This window comes from Macaca thibetana, chromosome 16 (assembly GCF_024542745.1).
Source record: "Macaca thibetana thibetana isolate TM-01 chromosome 16, ASM2454274v1, whole genome shotgun sequence".
In the NCBI taxonomy this organism is placed as follows: domain Eukaryota; kingdom Metazoa; phylum Chordata; class Mammalia; order Primates; family Cercopithecidae; genus Macaca; species Macaca thibetana.
In genome coordinates this window covers 39,283,736-39,296,372 of record NC_065593.1, presented here as the reverse complement: position 1 = coordinate 39,296,372, position 12,637 = coordinate 39,283,736, and the positions used below count along the sequence as shown (strand labels likewise).

At 40.9% G+C, this 12,637-nt stretch overlaps 1 protein-coding gene across 4 annotated transcripts in view; it reads left to right on the top strand.

Annotated features, from left to right (window-relative positions):
* Positions 1–12,637, top strand: part of PCTP (phosphatidylcholine transfer protein) — a 108,313-nt gene that overhangs the window by 51,861 nt on the left and 43,815 nt on the right. Inside the window, exon 7 of one of the 4 annotated variants that reach the window (XM_050764768.1) lies at positions 3,787–6,185. The exons of 2 other annotated variants lie outside the window; for them this stretch is intronic. Coding sequence is in view for 1 of the 2 variants with exons in the window: in XM_050764770.1 (XP_050620727.1) it covers positions 3,787–3,816 (30 nt within the window). In the remaining variant the exon portion in view is untranslated. Of the gene's footprint in view, positions 1–3,786; positions 6,186–12,637 lie in introns of those variants that run through there. One more of the 4 variants, XM_050764770.1, reaches the window with a different exon arrangement.

Genomic DNA, 12,637 nt, shown 5'->3' with positions numbered 1-12,637 from the left:
TAATGATAGTCTAGCCTTTACAGCAGTAAAACCATGTCGATAGATTATAGGATTTCTTTATCATCACCATGACTGCTTCTTGGAAACCACTGAGTTGGCAGCAGCTGTGTTCATTAAAGGCTGAGTTCTCAGAATTGTTTATAAAACTAAACAACCCATAGATTTCTACTGGCAGAAACTAGTCATTGGCATTCTATGTCTTAGTCGCTATTCCTTTTTCACATGGGGCTTGGCAAGACTGACATATGTCTCAGAATCGTATGTGCAATTTTAGTTAAACACGGACTCTCTTTCCCTCCTTCCCATCTCCTTTGGGTACAAAGAAAATGTTTAGATCCTTATTTTTCTCCCTATTCATAGGTTTAAGAGAACATTGACTTATATAAAACAGTAAATGTCTGACTATTACCTCACCCTTTTTGATGAAATGTGCTGTAGAATATTTGATAGACCTTCTTGTTAAAGCTTTAATATGAAGTCAATAATTAACTGAGCAATCAATATATAGTTGGCCTTTAGAAGTGCCAACACCATGATCTGAAGAATAGTGAAATATGTTTGCTTTTTCACTTTAAGTCAACTTTCAGCATTTTCAGGGTTAAGACTCTAGAGTAACTTGAGTCAAGGCTACTGTGGAATTCACAGTAATTCTCTTGAATTCCATCTATTACATTTGAAAATTATATTTGAATGTCCCCCAGATTTAAGTGCTTTTAATATTTTGGTACAAAGCATTTTCACATTCATTATCTTATTATAGCCCTCTAAAATTATAAGGGTAAATAAAGTAGATATTAGCAATAATGATAATTACCGTGTTGGTGAAAGTGATGCTTTTAATAATGATGATAACGATGGTGGTGACTACAATTTAAATGCCTCCTAAGTCCCAAGTCTTGTGATAGCTTTATATATATTATATCATTTAATCGTCTGAACAGCATTGAGGTAGAGTGCTTCAACTCAAATATAGGAAGTGATTTGTCCAGGGTCACATAGCTTATAAATATTAGACCAAGGTTTGGAACCCAGGTCTTCAGTCTTCTGGGCCAAGTTACTTTTAATCTATGAATTGCCAAATGCAATGCATAAAATGCCTTTATAAGTCCATAGGATGGTTGACACGCCTCACTTCCATCAGAACTTGGATTAACCTCACTTTCTCTGAGAAGCATTCTCTACCACTTATCAGCCATCTGACTTTAGGCAAATTATTTGACATGAGTTTACTCATCCATAAAAAGGAGGTAACTCATCCATGTTGGCTCTGTCTTTGCTACAAAGATCAAATAACTTAACCAAAAAGCCTAGAAAAGTCTGGCAAATAATATGAACTTAATAGGTTGCGGTTCACATTTCCACACTGGTCACTGGCCTTCTTATGCTTTATTGCAATTATGAGAAGCACATGAGGCAAAACAAGGGTCACATCAACCCAAAGCTCACAGAGTTTGGATGTTAGCACGTTATTCCTAATCACTCAGATTAGCCAGCAAGTCGGACTCCTTTCTCTTTGTCCAAAGCTTAGCAGCATTACACTGGACCTTAATCCTGCTATAACTAAGGGGCAGTAATATGTCTTAAAGGAAGATCTTTAAGAGAAAGGAAAACTTGAGAACCCTGGAAGGTCCATCCTGGAATGAGCCAAAGCTAACACTTCCTCAAAAAACAAAGGAATTTCCTTCCCCTCAACCCCGCCCAGCATATTTTATGTATAGTTTCTAAGAGGTCAGCTAAGAAAAATGGGCTTGAGCCAATCCAATATTGGCCAACTACTGTAACATATTTCTCTTCAATACCTGGTGAGGCAATGGTGTTCAAGAAAAAACCACACAATGCAAAGTGAGCAAAAACACAGCCAACCCTAAATTCTACATCACTAGTCTTCTCCGACCTTGGGGTAAAAAAGACACTTTTGGCCAAAGGCTATGAAGTAACGCTCTTCATTAGCTTACTTCTTCTCTGTGTCCAAATGATAAAATAAAATTCTGACATGAAAAAATAATATTTAGAATTTTCCCTTTGTAGTCTTCAAAATAGTGATTATCCTCGTTTTCTCTCTTCTCAAAAAAAGAAAACACAAACTCTTTATAAATTTAGATTGAGTTATTTTTCCTTTATTTGAAATGTTTCTTTATGTATGATATCACATGTATTATTTCTCTGTATTACTATACCCCTTAAGGTAAGCAGATGTCATAATCTCTATTTTGTGGATAGGGAGGGAAGCTTAGAAAATTTTGTAACATATTGATATCTCAGTTAGTAAATTGTAGAACCAGAAATGGAACCTATGACTTGAGATTGTTTCTCAAAATCAGAGCATTCTCAGATTGTTTTTTTTTGTTTGTTTGGTTGGTTTTTTTTTTTTTTTGAGATGGAGTCTCGCTCTGTCTCCCAGGTTGGAGTGAAGTGGCACGATCTCGGCTCACTGCAACCTCCGCATCCTGGGTTCAAGCGATTCTTCTGCCTCAGCCTCCCAAGTAGTTGGGATTACAGGTGTGTGCCACCATGCCCAGCTAATTTTTGTATTTTTAGTAGAGATGTGGTTTCACCATATTGGCCCGGATGGTCTCGATCGCCTGACCTCATGACCCACCCGCCTCGGCCTCCCAAATTGCTGGGATTACAGGCATGAGCCACAGTGCCTGGCCCAGAATGTTCTTATTTTGCCTTTGTTGTTACTGTTTTTGTTGTGTTGTGTATGTGTTTTCTCTATACACACCAAGTACAGAGTTTAGCTCTGTAAAAACATTAAAAACAAAACAGCAGAAAGGAATAAAGCTGTTACCATTTAGAAATTTACCTTATAGTTGGTAGACACATAACATTATTCAAAGCAGGAAGCAAAGTCAGTATTACCATTATTTTTAAGAGACAGGGTCTCTTTCACCCAGACTGGAGTGCAGTGGTGGGATCATCACTCACTGCAACATTAAACTCCTGGGCTCAAATGATTCTCTCACCTCAGCCTCCATAGTAGCTGGGACCACAGGCATGCACCACTATGTTGGCTAATCTTTATTTTTTGTAGAGACAGGGTCTCACTATGTTGCCCAGGCTGGTCGCAAACTCCTGGCCTCAGGTGATCCTCCTGCCTTGGCTTCCCAAAGCATTGGGATTATAGGCCTGTGCCACTGTGCCTGGCCAAGCAAAGTCATTGTAGTTAAGCACTGGGAAGGTTGAGCAAACCAATGGTAAAATTTGGATGAGAGTCACTGGGGAGGTTTCTGGGCATAGTTGCATATCCACCTACCTATAAAATCTAGAGCCCTGGTTTTCCCATCTACTGAGACTCCAGGGGTAGGGGGCCTGTCCTACTGAATTGTCTATGCTTCTAGGAAGCTCTTTCATTGTATGTGAGTGAAATGTGCTTTTATTATCCTCTACTGCCTTTATCACAGGACTCAACCTGTTCTACTCGTTGTCCCTAAAACATAACAGAGCCTCTCACTGTGTACCCATATCCAGTTCATGAGATTTGTAGGAGCTCCCTGTGGATGTGGTATTTGGAAAAAAGATTTTGGATGACTGTGTCAACCTGTTGGGATGCTTCCCTAAGAGTCCACTGGAGGAAACCATAGTCAGGAGGGAAATTGGGGTTTAAAATTTAAAGACAGAACTATGTGTTGAGCTAACGGGGCAACACTAGGATAAAACAATAGCTGGGCAATGAGAGTTAGTGGCTTAATAACCAGGAGAATAAAAGCAAGAATTAATGTATGGAACAGGTGAAATTAGGCAGTTTAAGCAGTCTTAAAATCTTGGATTTTTCTTTTTTTGCAGAGTTACACCCAAGCTGCCAGAGTTCTTTAAAGACATCAGGGGAGGCCGGACAGTTTTCCCAAGCTATTCCCCATCCATAAAATGCCCTTCTCTCCCTATCAATTACTTCAATTTCTACATTTTCGGCATGGCCTACTTCTAATGTTTTCTTCCGCAGAGAATTGTTCTTAGCCACTCAGACTATAGGAATCACGCTCAGTTGCCATATATTGCAAACAGTTCAGTGTCACCATTTCCTTTGCTACATACAAAGTCTTTCCTCCAAATAGAATACAAACCTATTACAGAGATGCAAAAACATGATGCCTTTTGAAAATCCCAAAGGCCTTAGCACACTAATTATTATCATTATAGCAAACACATATCTAGCACTTACTATGTTCTCTTCCAAGCACTTTTCACACATTACCTCATTTAATCCTGACAACCACTTATGCAGCATTTCCTATTGTCATTTTATTTTACACATGAGGAAACTGAGTCCTAGGCCGTTTAAGAGATAGTCCCAAGGTGACCCTGCTTAAACCAGAGATCTCTCCAGACCCAGAACAATTTCTCATTGGCACCTTCACTTTGCTCGACTGCCAAAAAAGTAGATATTGACGTGGAATCTCAATACAGCACCTGGCTGGAGAGCATTGCTTGTCTGATGATTCACACTTTTAAATAAAAATAATAAAACTCTTGGCTGGACAGCTTCACTTCCACAGTCCAGCTGGGATGTGGTCACTGTGGTTCCAAAACACACTTGGGTGATATTTCAGCTTGAATAAGTGTAATTTGCACATTCGGTTGTCAAAATTCTGCACGGAGGTCTTGTGATCACACTCCTTGTCAGGCATCTGCCAAAAGCTTGCTAATGTTTTGGCTCCCTTGTCCTGCTGGTTTTTGCTGGAAGTGACCTAGAGGAGGGTGGGATGCCTTCTCCTTTAGTTGAAACCCAAGTTAAAATGGGACAATCTGGGTGAGTGACCCAAACCTAAGTCCCGGTTCAACCATTATTTACTGAGCATTTAGTATGTATCAAGCATTTTCCTGTATTTTATTGCATTGACTCTTCCTGGTAGTGCTCTGAGGTGGGCGTCGTGATCTGTATTTTACAGATGTGGAAGTAGATTCAGATGTGAAAGGCCATTCAGTGAGTAGAACTGAAGAGATCTGATTCCAGGTTTCCTGCCCTCATCTCCATATCAAGGTGCTTCTAGTTCACTTTGAGGTGAATAAAGTAAAGAATGGAGGGGTAATAGAATAAAGATGATAATAATAGCCGGGCGCGGTGGCTCACGCCTGTAATCCCAGCTCTCAGGGAGGCAGAGGCGGGAGGATAGCTTGAGCCCAGGAGTTCGAGACCTGCCTGGGTAATATAGCGAGACCCCGTTCTCCACAAAAAGGAAAAAAAAAAAAAAAAAGACAAAAAAGATGATAATAATAATAATTACAAACATCACTACCAACATTTATTGAGACCGCACTGTGTGCCAAGCACTATGGGAATACTTTACAGGTGTCACGTCATTTTACCCTCACAACACCCATAAGAGGTAGTAGGCACTAGTATTTCCCCCATGTTACAAAGAAGGAAAATGATGCTTAGAGATGTTAAGCAGGTTAGCAAATGATGTGCCAAGATTTAAGCCCAGACATTTTGTTGCCAAGGCTTGCTACAACAGCTATATGAAAGCATGGGAGTATTAGATTAGATTCCTCACCTGCCCCATAGCTTCAAAGAAAGCACCAGGAGAAAGTATGAGGTCAACAATTTGAAAAAATTTATCAGGTTGTCAACGTTTCCAGTGGAGCCCATTCAGCCAAAGTCACCATTTTCAACATTAACCGCCATGTTGCAAGGCTGACTTAAGAATATTGAACTCAGACTCTGAGGAAGACGATGGACTTATTGAGATGGAGCCTCACCTGGCTTGGAGTCCAGGATGTCCAGGCTAAATCTGCATCATTTAGTCCTTTTCACCCCGTCTTATTGGATTGGGAGTAAGCTGGAAAGAAAATTTGGGTGCTTTGCCAAGGCTTTGGGAATTCACAGCCCTGTCACTCAGAGATGAGAAGGATCCTTTAGTTAGAAAAAGTTCTAAATCACCCCTTCTGAACAAGAATCAGTGATATGCCTTTCCGTAGTCAGGTGAGTTATCACTCCTCCCCACGAGGAAACTGGGCAGTCACAGTGAATCCTGGAAATGCGAGCTGCTCCCAGAGTGGTTGAGAACAGACCTGAACTCAGTTGCTCACTTCTTGGTACCAAAGGGATTGAGCTGTGCCTTGCAAAGGAAGAGCAAGAAAGAAAAGAATAGCAGAATGAGGTTTTGTTTTATATCCAGTAATCAACCCACCAAATTAAAAATGAGCAGGGCAGTTTTGTGTGTGCTTGTGATTTGCTACACTGTTTTCCTTTCCTCTCTTATTTTAAAAAAATGCTAATTAAACAATATTATAATGACATTAAAAGAAGTACATTATTTATTTATTTATTTTGAGACAGAATCTTGCTCTGTTATCCAGGCTGGCGTGCTGCAGTGGCGCGATCTTGGCTCACTGCAACCTCCGCCTCCCAGGTTCAAGTGATTCTCCTGCTTCAGTCTCCTGAGTAGTTGGGATTACAGGTGTGCACCACCATGTCCAGCTAATTTTTGCATTTTCAGTAGAGACAGGGTTTCTCCATGTTGGCCAGGCTTGTCTCGAACTCCTGATCTCAGGTGGTCTGCCTGCCTCGGCCTCCCAAAGTGCTGGGATTACAGCTGTGAGCCACCGTGCTTGGCCAGAAGTTTAATAAAGAAAATATTCACATTCCACTTTTGGCTTGTGGAATACAGGATAGTCTTTGCTTGTGCATCATCCATTCTTACGTAACTGTAATCAGACAATAGAGTGAGTGTTTTTCCATGTTGTCACATATTCCTTAAAAATATTCCTTGCTGGGCATGGTGGTTCATGCCTGTAATCCTAGAACTTTCGGAGGCTGAGGCCAGAGGATCTCTTGAGCCCAGAAGTTCAAGACCAGCCTGGACAATACAATGAGACCTTGTCTTTACTAAAACTAAAAACATAGCCGGGCATAGTGGCACATGCCTGTGGTTCCAGCTACTCAGGTGGCTGAGGTGGGAGGGTCACTTGAGCCTGGGAAGTTAAGGCTGCAGTGACGAGAGATCGTGTCCCTGCACCTCAGCCTAGGTGACAGAGGAAGGAAGACCCTGTGTCAAAAAAAAGAAAAAGAAAAATTGTTTCAAAAGAGAATTCAATGTATCGATTACAAAGCCTGTTGCTTCTTTTCTGTCTTAATTTTGCTGACACACTGATATTTTAATCTCCATTCTAGAGTGTGAGCTTATTCATATCCATTTTAGAGGAAGAAGGAGGTTTGAAAATGAAGGGACATGCACATTTGTCTACCCTGTCATGTGTTAATGGTTCCCGTTAAGAATAAAACAGAAAACAGGATCAGATAAGAGGAAAAACAGAAGAAAAAAAGATCAAAACTGTTCATTAAAATGAGTTTTATTCTAGTTATTTTCAGGTAAGGAGATCCAAGGTAAAAAAAAAAAAAAAATGCACTAACCAGCTGACAAACAGCTCTGCCCTCCGGAGGCTTGGCAGACACTCAGCAGCTGCTCCCAGGGGCAGGCACCTCTGGCTGTGCCAGCAGCTGTGCCAAGGCTGGACAAGGTCGGGGGGGAAAGAAATGCCTCACATACCTTTGGATCTGTTTAGTCATTGACGCAGGAAATAGGTCTGTGTCGCTCAGCTGGTAGCATCATTGCCTTTGCCTGGAAGGTCAAGGGTTCAAGGACCACACTAGAAATTTGGCAACTTCCCAAAGTCAATGCTCGCACTGTCATGGAAGGCGGGTGGCGATGAACGCTGGAGAAAGGAATGCTGTCTCCACATATCCCAGGAAAAAGGGGCTCACAGGGGCAAAACAGACACCACACCACTCAGTTTACTTTGACCCATAAGCTTCAAAGTACTCCAGTGTGGAACTAGCAGAACTGTCATCCAGGAGACAGGATGGTGTCATAGGCGCCTCTAGAAGGCAAGTGGAGTTTGGGGCTCTCTGATGCGTGCTCTACCACCTTTTTTTTACTGAACCCTCAGCTCAGCCTCTGTTTCAGCTTTGAGAAACTCAGAAACGAAGAACAGAGCAAAATTGTGGGCAGATCCTCAGGAAGAAAAGAGGCCCACACTTACTGAGTAAACTAAGCCTGGAATTCAGGTCCACAGCCCAGTAGAATAATCTCTTTGTAAACTTCTCCAAAATGCTTATGTGCATTGCGGCTTGAAAGTTCAATGTTATGCACAAAAGCAATTTACTATAATATTTAAGATATTTAAATTAGTTTAAAAGTTTAAAAAGCATGATTATATTTGACATTATTTGGAATTATTTATAGTTAATACACTGGATAATTTTGCTTTTGGCTAAATATTGGAAATTTGGGGAAATAATAAAAAAAAAGATAGTAGAGAGGGAGTTCAGCGAAGGTAAATGTGGAAATACATCTTTTAAAATAAAACAAGCCTACCCCACTAAAAGATAGCTCACTTAAGCCTGAAATACAATTTATCCTTCTGCCTAAAGAATTTCTATGGCAGCAGGTGTGGCCTGAACAACAGTGCACACCTGAGTTGTCTGTGCATGGAGTAACATTTTGGCTTACAAGTTACCACAGGGCTAATTGTTGCTTATTTATTTCGTGGGCTGCTCTGATCCTAGATACCTTTGTCCCAGAAATGTGGGAGATTGAGTAGGTGTGGGGATGGTGCTCTTCAGTAAAATTGTCTTTAGACTGGAGAAGGTAGAGTAACAGGCAGTTTCTTGTTAGTCTAAAGGAAAAAAAAATCTCTGACTCCTTTTCCCTTGAAATAAAACACCTTGCTTGCAACCAGCTACAAGAGAGGTTTGAGGCTGGCTTGCATTGGGACCCTGCCAGCAGGTCCAAGTCTGGTGTTCATGCTCCCAGTACATCTTTTGCTGTCGTATCACGAATTTTTTATTTATTCAGTTATTAAGAGCTATCTTTCTGCTCCTACCCTCAAAGACCTAAACATGACCTCTCATCTTTTGAAACCAAAGACAGAGTGAAACAATCCCCAAAGAAAGGAAATCCTACAAAGTCTAATGGAAGTTACACAGTTTTGGATTTCCCTTGGCATTTTGTGGTACCTGTCTCTAGTCCTTAGTGCTTTCTACCTAAATTACTAACATTTCCTCTCTTTGTGAGGACAAGGTTCTACTTTAATTTTTTAATAGCTTTATTGAGATATTCACATATCTCACATTTGATTCACCCATTTAAAGTATATGCTTCAATGGCTTTTATTATATTCACAGAGTTCGGCAGCCATCATCTTAATCAATTTATAACATTTTCATGATCACCCCCAAAGAAATCCCAAATGTTTTAGACAACACTCTCCAATCCTCCTGTCCTCCCAGGTCTAGGAAACCACTAATGTAATTTTTGTCTCTATGAATTTGTCTATTCTGGATATTTCATATAAATGGAATCAATTCTCTCTTTAAGCATCCTACTATTCTTCTACAGAGCCTGGCCAAAAACCTCGTACCTAGTAGGCCTTTTAGCAAGGCTAGTTACTTGATTTAGGTATATTAAATGACTCTTTTAGGATCAGTATAGTTCATGAGTGGGTAACTGGATAGTCCTAGATGAAAGACCTCATATGCCATTACCCATGGTGTGTTAATGGTCTGGATAGTATCAGAATGAAAAGACAGCCTATGAGTCATAGCTTCCCCTAGGTGAGGTCCCACAGACATGGCCCCCTGTACTCCTCGTCTGTTCAATGATATAACACGGACGCCATCAGCTCAACAAATCAGAAATCGATTCCCTAGAAGACTGGAGTTCTCTTATGAGTTGGCACACCATGCTGCGTGTTAACAGGCAATAACACTAAAATGCACTAAAGACCATGTAATTTATTCCCAACATGCTGTTATTCTTTCCAAAACATTAGCTTTGGAGCAGAACGTTTGCTAAATGTTGTCTTTATTTCCAAAGCTTGGGGTAAAGATCATATGCAACCAATGACTGAGAGATAATTGGCCACTTTACAGTTTTAACCTCAAATGAACTCCCCCGTCTGAGTAAATTTCCTGGTAAAAGATCCCATTTTAATAGAATGTGAAAGCTGCAAGAAAGATGGAGCTTACAGATCACAGTATGGTCTGTTAGATAAATGACCAGGAGTAATATTTCTTAAAACCACATTTTGTAGACAGAGTTAACAGAAAACCCAGGAAAAAAATACCCAATGGTTCAGCATTCATGCTTAAATGAAAATAGCATGTGTGTTTTCAGCCCAAGTTGTGCCAGGACTTGGAGGGAAATTGGCAAGGATTAAAACCAGGAGTCTTTTGGGGGTTATTGGGTATTGTCATCCTGGACCTGACCTCACAGCTTTCTCTTGGAGGAGAAAGCAAAAAGTAGCTGTGCTAAAACTTTGCTCTAAGAGTTGCCACAGAGTCCAGAAAGTTACTCTTCTTGCAGTTGGCTTATTTTCCCTGAGCTGGCAATGAGCCAGAAGTCAAGTTATTATTTTGTTTAATAGTTGAAGAAATGACCATCTTGTGCTTTTTAACCTAAAGGTGGCCTTGACTGCAGATCCCTGGATGTGGTGAAGCACCTAAGAAGGTCAGTTCTTCCAATACAATGGGAGGGTGCTATTGCTGTGCATTTAAAGTGAGGTCCTTGGTTTCCTCGTTTGGATTATCATCTTTGGTGAGGTTTGCCTCATGGAGAACTGGTGACTGCGAGTTGTCATGTACAAAGTGGAAGAGTAACTTTATTGTCTTAAGCTCAAATTTCACAGGCTTGCACTCCTTGGTTTAGAATTCAGATTCCTCAGTATGAAAGAGACTAAGAAAATGTCACACCTTTTAATCTATTTGGGCAGAAAGAAAATTTAAATCTAGTCAGAGAGGGTATCTGTCTACAAGAGCTCATCCCAAAGATTTCAATTAGTTATTCAAGAATCCATGCCGAAGAATGCACTATGAGCCAGGAACTATCCTGGGTCCTGGGGGTTACAGAGGAAAACTAACCATGACTCTGCCTTTAGGGGCTCATGGTTTATTGGTGATTGGTCATAGGGGAGAGGGAGAGGGAGTAAGACATACGTATGGTAGGTACCATGACACAGGTATGTACAGGATATGATGGAGCACAGCTTGGGGCGGGTCAGAAATACTTTTAAGAAGAAATGAATCCAAGGTAGAGGCGTTAGCCAGGCATCTGAAAGTTCACAGTTCCATGGGGTAGGCAGTTTGGCTGAGGTGGAGGGACCAGTACATGAAAAACCACAGAAATGGAGATCGCATGATATGGTTCAGCATGTCTTGGGTGGATAGGCATGTGTTTTTTGAAAGATAAGGTAAGACAAGTTGGCAGAGGCCAGATCAATAGCAGCCTCGGGTTTTAAACAAGACCACTTTTCCAGCTCCTCCTGGCTATTCCAACATGGTACCCGGTGCCCTGAGTTCTATCTCAGCATTAGTCACTGTGTGAGTATCACTCTTTTTTGCTCTAAGCAGATAGATCTTGCAGATCTGTAAACAAATTCTGGTTCTACCACTTACTATGCATGTAACCTTGGAAAAACTACTTAGCTATGTGGAGGCTCTGTTTTCTCTTCTGTAAAATGGGTCAAACCAAAAACAGCTTCATAGGGTTATTGTGAAGATTACCAGGATCAAACAAGAACAAAGACTGGCAGGAAAAAAAAAAAGTGGTCATGAAATATTTGTGGAATTAAATTGGGTACAGGAGTGAAAAGGAAATTCTTCTGTCTGAAAAATAGCCTTTAGCTTTCCAAACACCAGTAGCTGCCAAAGCAGTATAGGACACCTGGAAAGAGGTAGAAAAGAGAGATCCGAACCATGAAGAAGAGTGACAGGAAGCCACAGACCCAAAACTAGAAGACGGTAAGCCAGTGAAGCAGATCAAAGTGGTAGGGGTGCATCTTGTGCCAGAACAGCAAGGGCACTGCCAGGTCAGAAGGGTGGACAGGAGGAAGGAGGTGGCAGATGCTGGCTCATAGGGCACTTCAGGGAGTGAATGCATGGCAGCCTGTGGCTTCCTCTTTCCTGATGTTGTCCTGGTGTCCTACCAGGCTCTGGAAAGAAATCAAAAAAAAAAAAAAAAAAGAAAAAAAAAAAAAGAAAGAAGAGAGGAAAAAAGGGAAAAAGAAAACAGTGACATTGTTGTTTAACAACAGCAACACCCCTTCATGACAGAAAACACATAACAAACTAGAAATAGTAGGGAACTTCCCCAACCTACTAAAGTGTGTTTATGAACAAACCACAGCTAACATCATACTTAATTAATTGTGAAAGCCTAAAAGCTTTCCCCCTAAGATCAGAAATAAGACCAAGGTGTCTGCTCTTATCACTCCTATTCAAAATTGTGCGGGAGGCTTGAGTCAGGGTAATTAGGCAAGAAAAAGAAATAAATGACATTAAGATTGGAAAGGAAAAAGCAAAACTATCTGTTTGAAGATATATGATTTTACATATAGAAAAACAGTCTTGAAAAAGAAGAACAAAATTGGAAGATTTGCAGTTACTGATTTAAAAATTTACTACAGGCCGGGTGCAGTGGCTCATGCCTGTAATCGTAGCAATTTGGGAGGCTGAGGTAGGAGAGTGGGAGGATCGTTTTAGTCCAGGAGTTCAAGACCAGCCTAGGAAATATAGGGAATCCCAAATCCACAAAATAAATAAACAAAAAATTAGCCAATCATGGTGGTGTGCACCTGTCATCCTGGCTACTTGGGAGGCTGAGGTGGTAGGATTGCTTGAGTCCAGAAGGTTGAGGCT